General features: G+C 34.0%; 1 protein-coding gene across 4 annotated transcripts in view; it reads right to left on the bottom strand.

Moving 5' to 3' along the window:
• The window catches only part of LOC138175875 (hepatocyte growth factor), a 102,519-nt gene that overhangs the window by 68,861 nt on the left and 19,148 nt on the right, over positions 1-14,510 (bottom strand). For all 4 annotated transcript variants that reach the window (XM_069106509.1, XM_069106508.1, XM_069106511.1 and 1 more), the window contains exons 3-4: positions 13,984-14,096; positions 10,547-10,661 (exon numbers count right to left, since the gene is read on the bottom strand). In XM_069106509.1, coding sequence (XP_068962610.1) covers positions 10,547-10,661; positions 13,984-14,096 — 228 coding nt within the window. The remainder of the gene's footprint in view (positions 1-10,546; positions 10,662-13,983; positions 14,097-14,510) is intronic.

The raw sequence follows: 14,510 nt of genomic DNA, 5'->3' as shown, positions 1-14,510 counted from the left end.
GAGAGAGAGAGAGAGAGAGAGAGAGAGAGAGAGAGAGAGAGAGAGAGGAGAAAAGGAAGGAGGGAGAAGTAATACTTTATATAATACTGACAGAATCCTAAATTTTACTCAATAGGCTCAAGATAGAACTGTATTTGCTGTTACTGGGCTGAATCCAATTCATGTTGTTGTTGTCTAATTCAGAGTTATGGTTCAGTTTTTTTCAGTCTTGCCCAACTCTTTGTAACCCCATTTAGGGTTTTCTTGGCAAAGATATGGAGTGATTTGCCATTTTCTTCTCCAGATCATCATATAGATGAGGAGCTGAGGTGAACAGGGTTAAGTGATTTGTCCAAGGTCACACAGCTAATAATTAGGGTGAGAGACCAGATCTGAAGTCAGGTGCTCTTGACTCTAGGCCTGGCACTCTATCCATTCTGGCAACTAGCTGCCCTCTTCTTAGAGTAGAGCAGCTAATGACAGGGAGAGTTTTAGTTGGCCTTCTTTAGATTCCTTATGAGCTAGCATACCACTACAATGCTGTTTCGATTTTATACAGTGCTCTCTACCTTGTGGTAAAGCACAGAAGTGATAAAAGTTACATGGATGGGATTCCAATCTCATAGGTGTGTAAAGTGCTTATGATCTGTGTAGCATATGTGTGAAGCTCTTTCAAGTATTTTCCCTTCAGTAATTTCCTGATAGTTAAGTATTTATCTGTTTTCCACTTTCTACTTAAAGAATCAGTTTTTTCTTCTACCTTGATCAATAGGTTAACTGAGTTTAGTGAAATATTATAACACATTCAATTTCTATAATAACTTGAGCTTATAATTCTCTGATATAGATTACCTTCCTTTAAAGAGATCTCGGCTCCTTTCCAAATATATATTTTTTAAATATGGTATTGTAAATTATTGTGGGTGACTTGAGGGATTTCCAAGGGTAATTTTAACTATACCTGGTTTTCACTTTATTTTTAGCTTTGAAACCTCACCCCCATAATATTATATTGGGTTTTTTTTTTTCAAAAAAATCTTCACATATTATGTAACTCACTCTTAAATGACTTTTTCCATAAAAGGAAACAACTATGATTTATCAATCTGATCCTTCCAATATTAAATAGATTTTAATTCATACACTTTTTAAAAGCTCCTACTGACATTATTCAAAAGAAATCATCTAATGGTCTTTAAGAAGGATCTGAAATGGAATATTAAAAATTAAATTAGACAAAGAGAAATGACAAGATATTGATTTGTAATTCCAAATTTTATCCACTGAACTAGAAATCAGAGGATTCATTATTTCTTAACTAGTCCAGTCCTATAAAATATATCACAGAATGAATCTGAAATGAATCTATCATAACAAAATAGTCATTTTGCACAAGAATCTTTTGTGTACAAGAAATCATTTTAATGTTAAACATTTAAAATACTGACAGTTTATGTATAATGAGCCACTTAATAGATGTATGACCTTGAGCAAGTCATTGACCTTCTCTTGACCTTGGTTTCCTCATCTGTAAAATGAAGGAGTTGGACTAAAGGAACTCTAAACTCCCTGTCAACTCTAAATCTGTGATTGTGGCTACTTTTGTGTCACAGGGCTTTAGTGAAGAAAATACTTTTTAAAAAATTTAAAGCTTTATATGTGTGAGAATTATTACCATTACTATTGTTAAAATAATAATTAATCATTGCATGTGGCAAAAATGTTTTTTCTCCTTTGAAACATTAGCCAATTTCTCTGTTAGTTGCCAGTGTTCTTCTATAACATGTTCTTTTTTTTGTTTAGATCATCGCAAAAGAGTTTTCTTTTTTTAAAGACGTTATCAGTATTTTTTTCTCTGCTTTAGGGAATTGGTCAATGAATATCATCCACTTCATTAGATTTCCCATTTTGACCAGTCAGTGATTCTAGTTAATGATGAAAGTAAGAGAAGGACCATAAATAATGGTCTTGAATAATGGAAAGGAAGCATGTGTTCAAGAAATCTGGGTTCAAGTTTCTCCTTCATTATAAGTGACTGTTACTCTGGGGCAAGTCATTCAAACTTGGAGTTCTGCAGTAACTTCATTAAGAGTAGATATTAATGATGGTCAATTTCACTCCCTATTCCCTGGCCTTTTCCTAAATACCCTCTCCAACTGCCTTGAAGCCCACACCAGAGATCATGCTCTGGAGTTTCCCCCTGGGGCCAGGTTGGTCACTACTATTCCTTGTTTATTAGTTTCATTAAAGCCCCTGCCATGGAATTTTACTTCATTCCCTATTCTCCAACCATTTCCTTCTTAGCCTTACCAACTCCTTTGTTGGCCTCTCTTTACCACCATCCTCTTATCTCCAGTTATATAAACATGGTTAAATCAATGCTGCAATTATTCCTGCATGGAGTAGGTCAGTCTTACCCCCTCTGACCTCAGAATCAATGTCTGTAACTTTCAGTAATAAGTGATTGTCCCTAGCCACCCCTCCCCTGTTTTGTTTCCATTATAAATGTCCTTAACTTGGCATTAGTGAAGGGGGGAAGGAGAGAGAAAGGGAGAGGGGGAGAGAGGGAGAAAGAGAGAGAGAGAGAGAGAGAGAGAGAGAGAGAGAGAGAGAGAGAGAGAGAGAGAGAGAGAGAAATTATGTGATTGATTTTCTTTGTAATGCTAAACATTTTTTATGCATTTTAAAACATTGTTCTGGGGGCAGCTAGGTGGCACAGTGAATAGAGCGGTCAGGAGGACCTGAGTTCAAATCCAACCTCATACATTTAACACTTACTAGCCATGTGACCTTGGGCAAGTCGCTTAACACCAACTGCCCTCAAAAAGGTAAAAAAAAAAAAAACCCATTATTCTGAGAAGGGGTCCATAGACTTCACCAGTCTGCTAAACTGCTTCAGGCATTTAAAAAAAAAGGTTAAGAATTCTTGCTCTGTCAAAAAATAGAGGCTCTTTGAGGTCAGGGACTAATTTATTTTTCTATTTTTGTCCCCAGAACTTAGCATATTATTTGGAACATAATAAATACTATATGTATGTGTGCATACACACATATGTATGCATATACACGTGTGTATTGCACATATGTGTGTATATGTGCACATGCATTGGGGAGAATGAGTGTATTATATATACACACATATATATATATATATATGTAATATACACACACAGACATATATACATACACACACACATCTTCCCCATGCATGCACATTCATCCATTAGTAGAGAGTGTTTGTTTGTTTTTCCTTTACGGGAGGAAAAGAAATACAAGAATTAATGACATTACAGTTTGGGGAGGAGAAAGGAAGGTATGAGATCAAGGATAGAGAAAGAGAGGAAAAGACTGAGAGGGAAGAAAAGACAGTGAGAACAAGAGAGAGAAAGAAAGACAGCAAGAAACCTCAGAGAAATTTTTGTGGTGAACATTGTGCAGCCAGCAAATTTTAAAATTCCATTTTGATTATCCTTATGAAGCATTTGCAAAACACAAACTTATATGTATGACAAATAGGTATTTTTAGATTTCTTTTCAAATTAGCTATATATATTTTACTATGTTAGAACTGAGAACGCATGAACAACATACAGAATGTATTAAACAGTGCTGTAAGGAAGTATAACTATATTATTAAAGTTCAATATATCTTTATTTAATAATGATTGTTTCTATCAATGCTGTTTCATGAAAATGGGATTTTTTTTGAGGTAAGACCTAGGAACATGTTTCCTACTAATGAAAAAAAAAATAAAATCCCCTGATATTTTTTAATTCTATGCCCACTCAAGAACGAGATTATCATTCTTTCCTCTGTTGTGAAATCAATGGATATATTATTACCTCACTTACTAAATGACCTTTTATAATGTGAAAGTTTGCATCAGAGCATGAAATAGGTCATCAGTAAAATTTATGCCTTCAGAAACTATGTGAGTCAAGATCTAAGCCATTCATTCCAATAATTGCTTGTCCAACTTTGTAGGAAATCTATCTTTTAAAAATAGTATTTACCAAAATATCTTTATATAAGTTCACATTCTTATATCATCTTTAAATATATAAAAACAAAAAAAGTGATGTTAATGTAAATCTAGCAAACTAACATGCTACATTTATTAGAAAGTTTGAGTCTATGACATATACACTTTTAATTTATATCCCTTGATACTTAATGAAGTTTTGCAGAGATCCAATTATATGTATCAGTGTGTGCATACATACATACCAAACATAAACATACATATATATGTGTATGTACACACACACACATATAACTTTTAACCTTTTTTGGTTTCCTCACTGTTAAAATAAAGGGTTGAGTTCTAAATCGATGTTCCTATGTATTTCACAAGACTGTTGTGCAGAAAATACTTTCTGTTTAAGCATTTATAAGCATGTGGACTATTACTCTTCTTTTCAAATTAATAATAATAATACCAATTTCATTGGCATAGGGAATTCCAAATGAGGAAACTACCTCTACCGACAAAATTAGGGATATATGGCAGCCAAATGCTTTAGTGGATAGATTGGTAGACATGGAGTCAGGAAGACCTGAGTTTGAATCATGCATCAGGCACTGACCCTGAATAAGTCACTTATCCTCACTCAGTTTCAGTTTCTTCATCTGGAAAATGCATATAATAGTAATTCCTACTTCATAACATTGTTGTGAAGATCAGAGACATGAAAAATACTTGGTAAACTCAAAAGCCCTATATAAGTGCTAGTTATTATTATTGTTGGTATTATATTATTACTGGCTGTAAACATACATGTACTTCACAATTAAATTTTTTATTTTTAATATATTTTAATTATAATTATATATATCTTTCTACATATATACACATATATGTGTGTGTACACATATATAAAATTACATATGGTGATATACCTGATATACACACAGGGTCATAAAACTGTAATTAGAAGGGATCCAAGAGCATCTTTAGTTTTCCTGTTACATGATGGAAAAATGCCCTTCAAAAGACAAACTCAAAACATTCAAAATATAGTCACTTCTCCAGGTAAAATAGACTTTTATATTTTTCTCACAAGTTATGTTTTCTAAGAATTGTTTCTTTTTAGCATTCTAAATTCTCTCCCTGATTTTTAGTTAATGGATTCATAGTTTATAATAGGGTTCTTATTCTCCAGCAGATTTCATACTAACATAAAAGATAATTCACAGTTCTTATATGCTATATTTCTGAATTTTGGAGGTGGGGTGGAATACAAAGAGAGATGGGGACTGAACCTTTGATTTCACTATAATAAATAAATGGTGAGGGCGGCTAGGTGGAGCAGTGAATAAAGTGCCCGGCCCTGGAGTCAGGAGGACCTGAGTTCGGTTCTGGCCTCAGACACTGAACACCCACACAAAAAAACTAGCTGTGTAACCTTGGGCAAGTTACTTAACCCCAATTGCCCTCCAAAAAGAAAAAAAAAGGGAAAAAAAGAAATGGTGAATGAGCAAACACCTTCTACCAATACAGGTTGGTGTTTTCTCTGGGACTTTGTTTTAGGGAGCTAGCTATATCACTGAGAAGTTGGGACTTGCCTAGAGGCACACAGCCATTATGTGTTGGGAGGGAATACTTGAATCTGTGTCTTCCTGGCCCCAAGCCAGGCTCTTTATCTACTATACTACACTGTTTCTTTCCCTAGGAAGTTTCTTGTTACCATTGTGAGAAAACAATTTAACATTTTCTATATACTTTGGAATCTTAAATGATTTGTTTTTGTTTTGTTTTGCTTTATTTTTCAATTTCTTTGTGCTATTGCCTAAAAGTTCACTCCATCACTTTAACTATTTCAGTCTATTAATAAAAGGTAGGAATTTCCCCATTTTCTGATTGTGCATTGCTGGACTTGAACCATACCCATGTCATTCTGACCTCTCTTCCAAGTTTTCATTATGACAATAGCCTCCACAAACATTTACTGATATACATATGTGTATGAATATTATAAGTGAAGAAAAGGTAGAATCGCATTTCTCATGCAGACTGCATTCTAAAATGGACTTATTGGTATGGATCTCTAAAAAGCAGGGCAAAAACAAATGACTTGGCAATAACTGGGTTTACATGTAGGTATACTTCCTTTTGGAACTGGAGCTATGTATTCAAAAAGTAATGTATACGCTTTTTTATTTTAAATGCTTTATTAGAGCTTTTCATTTCAAGAAATGCAGGGTGTCCCAAAAGTCCTAATGCAGCTTTAACTTTAGCAGATTAAAACTGCACTAAGACTTTTGGAACCCATATATTATTGTGATTCTTTCTGTAAATAATGGATTGTGCCCACCTTTGATAGGGCAATTGACTATACAGGTTCTAGCTTTGTCTTCTCTGCTGCTAACTTGTAATATTGCCCAATATCTCTGAGCATCAGTTTTCTTATGAGTAAAATTATGGGGTTAGGCTAATCTGAGAGATCTTATCCAGCACTGTCATTCTGTGGACCAGGTTTGGTAAAGCAAGGTACTTCCCATCCAATGCTGAATAGAAGCAAATAAATAAATAAAGATTAGTATTTTAAGAGCACTTTTGTACCATCTCATCATCCCACCCCAATCTATGTAGATTTTTTTTTATGAGCAATCAGGGTTAAGTAACTTGCTCCAGGTTACACAGCCAGTTATTTCTGGGTGTGGTGCTAAGTGTCGGAGCCTGGATTCAATCCCCAGGTCATCCTGACACTGGAGCCAGTACTCTTACTCGCTGAGCCACCTGGCTGCCCGAATCTATGCAGATTTGGAGGGAAAGATGGGAGAGTTGTACATAGTGAAAAAAAGAAATAGAACAAATTCTCCTGGATGTAAAAAATGAGATGAAAAGTTAGCTGATTAGTAGTATTGACCTTAATATAGTAGATTTGCAGTTTCATGCACAATCATCTTTTTTATTGTTCTATGTTGTAGAAATGCTTATTTTATTCAATAAATTAAAAATAAAATTTAAAAAGTAAATTATATCAAAAGTTTTCCAAGAAACCAAGATTAAAAGATTCTCTTTTACTTCTCTTCTGTCTTTCTGGTGCATCTGGTCGTCAAGGCTGCTTGGTAGTATAGTTGATAGAGCACTGGATCTGTTGTCAGAAAGACCCGAATTCAAATCTTACTTCAGTTACAATAGCCATGTGCTCCTGGGCAAATTACTTAAAGTCTGTCTACCACAGTTTCCTCTTAAGTAAAATAGCAATAGCTCCTAACTGCAAAGGCTATTGTGAAAATACAGTGAGATAAAATTATGGACTGGACTTTCCAAAATTTAAATTGTTATATGAATTCTAGTTATTATGATTATGCCTTAATAAGATCGAGTTATTCATTAAGCCCTATTACATTCCAGGCACTGTGGTAAGTGGTAGTATTTCTGCTTCCTGTGCTTAACCTGAGGTGAAACTTCAGAGCTCCTTTTCAGTTTTTTTTTCTTTGTTTTTGATCATGTTTGTAGACAGCTTGGTGGTTCAGTGGATATAGTTTTTATCCTGGAGTCAGGAAGACCTGATTTCAATGTGGCCTCAGACACTGAGAAAAGTTGCTTAACTTCTATTTGCCTCAGTTTCCTCAACTGCAAAGTGGGAATGATAACAGCATATACTTCACAGAATTGTTGTGAGGATCAGATAAGATGATATTTGTGAAATACTTAGCATAATACTAGGTACAAATTGGTGTTATATATATCCTTATTCCATCTCCTTCCCCATTACATCTTGGGGTCAATTTGTTCACAAAGAGAGGTTCTGAATATAGGATGAAGGCTAACTGGCTCTGGTGTTTTCTTCCATCCATCCATCTGTTCGTTCATTGATTATATATTTATGGAACACTTCCTATATGTGAGGCTTCTGCTATGAACTGTATAGCACACTGGGATCTCTCCTCCCCTTCTTGGAGTCATAGGGGCATAGATTTTGACCTAGAGAGGACCTTGACATTATCTAGTCCATATACATTATTTTACTGGTAAGAAAAATGAGTCAGAGTTGAAGAGACTTCACACAGGTCGTTAAGAATAGAAACAGGATTTGAACAGGTCCTCTGACTGATCCTATCAAAGCTTTTAAGGGGAGGGGGAGGGGGGGCTGAAAAAATATCTGAAATGGAATCCTCAAATTTATTTTTAAATAAAATAAATATTTTAATATATTACTTGATATTTATTATTATTTAATATTTGACATATTAAAACATTAAAATAAATTTTTAAATAGATGCTAGCCTTAGTTTTCTTCCCTCAGTATCTTATGTGGATGCAAAAAAGAATGATTTTTATAATTCATTTACCTTAATAATGAAAATGTTGAACAGCAAGAAAAGAAACTAGACCCCAGGTCACCTGATTTTTCTGGTTTATCTTTTCTATTCATTTGACCATCTATCATCATGATGCCATTAAGTCTATTTATAAAGTATTTCAATTTAAGTAGTCAACACATGAGTCAACACATTACTTCAACCAAGGGCATATTTCTTATGCCATCACCCCTGAAGTATGGTCCAAGAATCACGCACTTTACTTTGAAGTATTTGTATATACCACCTTCCAAAAGGACAACTAGCAGATGAAGGTCATTTCTTCCTAAAATAGTGTAAGTATTGAGAGCTTACAAAAACTAAATATGAAAGTCTCTCTATAGTAAGGCTTTCTATTACAATGAAAAGTTAGGTGATAAAGCAGCTGATTGGATTTGACAGACCTTCCCAGGAAGGTTTATTAAAATTCATCCCTCTAGTTCTGTGATGCCTCACCATCACAGAATATTGGGGTCCAATCCATGTCCTGGCACTGTGGAAGGATCAATTTCAAATGTTATTCCTTTGTTCATGGAAAACTTACATCATTTTCTGTAAGGGCAGGATCTAAGTGTAGCTTTATCCTCCTAATGCAGAACATGAAACCAAGCTAATTTTTGATAGAAGACAAAGCTAAATTATTTTCTCTTTATTTGAATTCAAGGGCAGCACTATGTTCTAGGGAAAACCAAATGTCATTTTGACTTTAAAATTACTTGTTTAGAAAAGCAGTTGTAAATCTCTGGTATTAAAATGTTTACAGCTAGTTAACTCAATTGTATAAAGTACAATGTTAATGAGATCAAGGTCATGGGTACCATTCTTGTGTTGGTCATCAGTTACCTTTGCTCTTATCTGTAGTCAGAGTTTATCCCCCTAATCCAAGTTAAATATTTTGCAAATATAGGCCAATGAGTATAACATAGGTAGTACAAAAGCGTGGATGGATTAGTGCAAATATATTACCACTACAGAAGGATGGAGGAAAGGGACTAGGATAAACCATTAATATTTCCATTTTTGTTAATCAAACATTGATAGTATTTTATATTGAAATAAGTGTGATTCTCAAATTTCATTATATTTCAGGCAGGTAAACTAGTTGCTCATTCAATTAAATTAATATATGAGATCAATCTTGGAAAATAATATGATTTCCTCTCCATGTCTTGGGAGTTATTAGCTATTTAATAGTTACTAAGGATTTGTTCTCATCCTTTAACCACACAATCTAATAAATCTGTCCTTAATTCTCACACCTTTTTAAATGGAAGGTACTACTGAGTGTAATCCTCAAAAATTAACAAATAGTATTTCCACTGAGAAGGGGATTTTTCCTCCTTGCATACATGACTGAGGAGAGCATCAATGAGGAAACAATACACACTTTCCCAGTAATCCACAGAATTCACTCATTAGACTCCCTGAACCTCTCTGAATCCAAACCTATCTCTTATTACTCTTTCTCTTCCAAAAAAGACTTTTACAGGGGCGGCCAGGTAGCACAGCGAGTAAGAGCACTGGCTCCAGTGTTGGGATGACCTGGAGATCGAATCCCAGGCTCAGACACTTAGCACCCACCCAGAAACACCTGGCCGTTTAACCTTGACCAAGTTACTTAGCCCCAATTGCTTAGGGGTGGCCAGGTGGCTCAGTGAGTACGAGCACCAGCTCCAGTGTCGGATGACCTGGATCAAATCTGGGCTCAGATACTCAGCACCACACCCAGAAATAACTGGCCGTGTAACCTTGAACAAGTTACTTAACCCCCATTGCTTAAAAAAAAAAAAAAGACTTTTACAGATAGAAAGATGTTGCATGCTTTGGAGTCAGTGGGCCACAGGCACAACCAGAAAAGGAATTTAGTAGAAAAATACAGTTTCAGCTAACTCTCCAAGGTATATACATTGTACTATGTCCTCATGAGTTCATAGGGATAACTTGTATCAGTTGTCTGTATTTCATAATAAATGCAATCAGAAAGAGTCTATATCTATATGAATAAAAGCAATTATAAAATAACAGAAGACAATGAAATTTTTACACTAAATCTCTAAGGATAAATTGGCTTATCCTTCGCCAAATATCCCATATTTGCTAACTGTGTGCATACACACACATATTACAATCTGATTCAATTAATTTTATTTAATTATTTACATTATGGTAGAAGAATACTAAAATCTGGTTAAATGGCTTATTTTCTTAAATTAATTTTTTAATGTCTAGATTATTATTTCTTCATACTATTCTTACCCGTGCTCATGTGGTATCATCGAATTCCATGGCTGGCATTTGATACCACTCTTAGTTATAGATATGGTTCCCTTGTAGCTTCCCCCTTTACCAATGATACAGTTTCTAATGTAGTCTATTGGAAGAAAGCAGAGAACATATTAAAAGCATGTGAGACATATGCTTTACTTTTTAAAGATGAAAAGATGAAAATAAAAACTCCATTCAAACCTGTAAATAATTAGCTCAGCCTTATACATTATTTCAGTTAACAGAAAAAAAAAGTTATATAAGGATTTCACAAAAGCATTCAGAACATTTACTACCTAGAAGTTTCAGAGGGTATTAAAAAATTAATGATATTGGTTAAATATTTTAAAAATTGAGGTTCAAATTAACCAAGTAACAAGAGAGCCTCTTATTTAGATAAATTGATGTGTTATTTGTGAATATGTGTTTTGCTGTTATGTAAATTGTTTTGTAAATGTTAAATCGAGATTTTACCTGTGCTTATGTGGGCTCTACTTGCCAAATTAAAGCAAAGATAGCCAGAATTCATTATATATGCATGTGGGTGCTTGTGTGTGTGTCTGTGTTTAGAGGACCAGTCTCATCTTCTGTTAAATGTATGACATAGCGATGTCAAATTCAAATAGAAACAGGGACCACTAAACCTTACCCAATATGTGGCTCCCAAGCAGGCTGCATATTGAGTTAGAAAACCACATATTAACATTAAATACATATTTTTATTTATTTTGTTAAATATTTCCCATTTGTATTTTCATCTGGTTCAGCCACACTCAGAATTGTTATGGGCCACTTGGAGCATGTTTTGACACCTCCAGTGTAAGATACTTATTCTTCCTACCTCATGGAGATAATGCACACAAAAACACTCTATAACCATAAAGTACTTTATAAATATAAATTCAGCATCATTGTCCTTGAGCATCTAACCAATGACCAGGGAAATAATCAAAGTGGATACACAATTTACACACACACTAATCCACATGCCTAAAAAATTACAGTTCAGTGTCCTAACATACTTTATTAGGCATATCTTTAAAAATCCATTTTATAAATGAATGTGTACTATTCATAATCATTAATAAAACCTAAAAATATACTTTTATAAACTATGCCTCTGATGATTTCAACCTATATGAAATATTACTGATATAATTAATATTTCTTGGCTATTTACCATTAAATCATATTCTGGACAAAGTATTTTGTTACTATTCCCCATAATTTGTTCAGACATTCAAAACTGACAAATTATGGAATATCTTAGACTAGATTTCATTTTTAAGTTTATTTAAGGATACAGTTAAGAAAAAGCTTTTTTTTTGCTATAGATAGGATGTTCTCATTTCTTTCAAATCAATCAAGATGTAGCAAAGTTACAGTGTTACTGCAGTAGTCAATACAACTTAAATTGATGATACACAAAAAAATAGAGAAACATAAAATAAGTAATTTTTTAAAACTTCATGTTTGGCAATTTTCGATCACAGCCTAAAATTTAAAATTTACCTACAGGGTAGGATACCTTTGTGCTGTTATTGGAAAACATGACTAAAGTTAATCTTATGACAGCTTTTTAAAAATCATATGTACCTACATATGTACCTATATGTTTCAGGGATATAATTTGACCCATTTGAATCTACTTCATGATAGTATTTAACACTTCTTTATTAGACTTACTAAAACATTTTAAAATAAAAAATGAATGCCATATATGCTGGCTTTCAGTTATTCAGTGCATTTCAAAACTTTTCACAAGAGGAACTTTCTTAAAATTTCTGACATCTTTTGCTAGGAGTTGAAATACTGTTCATTTTGCTGGTGATTTTGGTGAGTGTTATGTTCTTCTGCTGTTCTGTGAAGTGTCTACCTGGTGTGGCCAGGGCGTGCTCGATGCAAAAAAAACAAAACAAAACAAAACAATTCTGTGGTTTGAGGAGAGATTCCTAGCTTCACTCTCTTTTGGGGAAGCTTCTTCAAATACTTAACACCTATTATTATATATTTCACCAAACCAAAAGTCTGTCGTGGCACAATTTTTCAGTAGAATCAATGGCCATCATGTAAAGCACCACCGTGTTACACCTGAATAGATTAGCCACAGCAAAGCCACTGTCTCAAATTCTGCTATGTCAGGTTCTGTTATGTCAGGTTGGGGACTTTTTTATCTTGAGATGCAGTTCTTCACAACACTGAATAAGAAAAAACGCTCAGCTCTTCAGAGCTGAACTAAAGAGCTTAGCAATTTGATTAGCTACTTATATATGCTAAATCGGACCACAAAAATGTCATTTTAAATGAAAATTGATATAACATTTGATTTCTAAGCCACTATTTTGAACATAAATTAATTTTTAATTTTCCTGCTCAATTTTATCTAATTACCTAAAAAAATAATCATCTCCACCTGAATCTTTTTTTTTTTGTAGAAAGGATTTAATCATAGTAACTTTGAAATCAGGTAGCCAGGTTACAATTACTGCCAACACTATTTCATGGAATTTACAATTTGTTTGAAATAATAAGCATAAGTTTGTTTTAGTACTTTATGATTTATATAGCACTTTCATATACATTATCTCATTTAATCTTCAGAACTATCCTGCAAAACAAGTAGAATAGGTGTTACTGTCTTCATTTTATAGACAACACTTAAGCTTGGAGTCTTAAAGGGGCATTTTGGCAGTACATACAAAATTCTTTGAGGAGCAAGTCACAATTCCCTATAGGAGAATAGTCAGGCAATCTCTCCAACCAAAAGTGCCCTAACTGAAATGGTTATGAATGTTTTTAGTATCTCTTAATTTATTGTTGAGTTATTTTTCAGTCGTGTCCAACTCTTCATGACCCCATTTGGGATTTTCTTGGCACAGATACTGAAATAGTTTGCCATTTCCTTCTCCAGCTCATTATACAGATGAAGAACTGAGACATAGTTAAATGACTTGCCCAGGGTCACACAGCTAATAATTTTAATTTGAAGGCAGATGAGTCTTCCTGACTCCATGCTTGGCATGCTATCCACTGGGCCACCTAGTTGCCCCTCTTAACTATTTAACTGACTGCAAAATGAATCCAATCAGGTGTGAAGAATCAGTTTTTAAGTTATTTGGGGGAGAGGAGGAGTACTAATGAAGTATTGATTTATTGGTAATATAGAAATATAGCCTTAGTCATTTTTGAAAGGACATTTTGAATCCAATTGTTGCTCTTCTGAGAGGCAGCTGGGACACCACAGAAGGAACACAGGACACCTGACTCCAGCTCTCCCACTAACAAATTAGCAATATGGACTCAAATACATTTCATAACCTGTCTAGACAGGTTTTCTCATCATCTGTAAAATGATGAGATAAGATTAGATGATCTAAAAGTTCTAAAAGTTGTGATTTTGGAATAAAATTTAAGAAGAATCAGGTTACCTTTGTTTTCATAAAGATCAAATTCATGGTCATGCTTCTTTCTCACTCCATTTGACATGCTATTGAAAGGGAACCAATGACATCGTTTTTTTGCTTTGTCAAAAGCAAAGGCCCTGAAAAAAATATCTGAATGAAAAAAAGGAATACCACTTTTATATAGCTTTTACAGTGGGGGTACACAGTACACCAAGGAGAAAAATATGACAATAAATATATCATTACATAGGCACAAAAGAAATTCAAATGACATTCAAACCCTCTCATGTGATCTTTACAATAGAGAATTAAATTAACTTTCTGTGGTCTTTGCTTAAAATACCAGTTTTCTTACTCATGCATTTTCAGTTTTAATTTTACATTTTTTCTTGTAAAAATGAGAACTTTGGGTCATTGTATGAAAGCACCTATCCAATCCTTTTTTTTACTTTCTAAAATCACTTTTCTTTCAACAAGACAACTCAACTAATAGGAATTTCATGTTTTTTTTTTTTAGAGAATGACCATTTATAAGCTACCATAGTGTACCC

The sequence above is a fragment of the Petaurus breviceps genome, unplaced genomic scaffold, assembly GCF_028583685.1.
Source record: "Petaurus breviceps papuanus isolate PSGF00001 unplaced genomic scaffold, PetGlider_PUasm1.0 79, whole genome shotgun sequence".
NCBI classification, from domain to species: domain Eukaryota; kingdom Metazoa; phylum Chordata; class Mammalia; order Diprotodontia; family Petauridae; genus Petaurus; species Petaurus breviceps.
The sequence above is the reverse complement of the archived record's forward strand: the minus strand, read 5'-3'. Positions and strand labels throughout refer to the sequence as shown.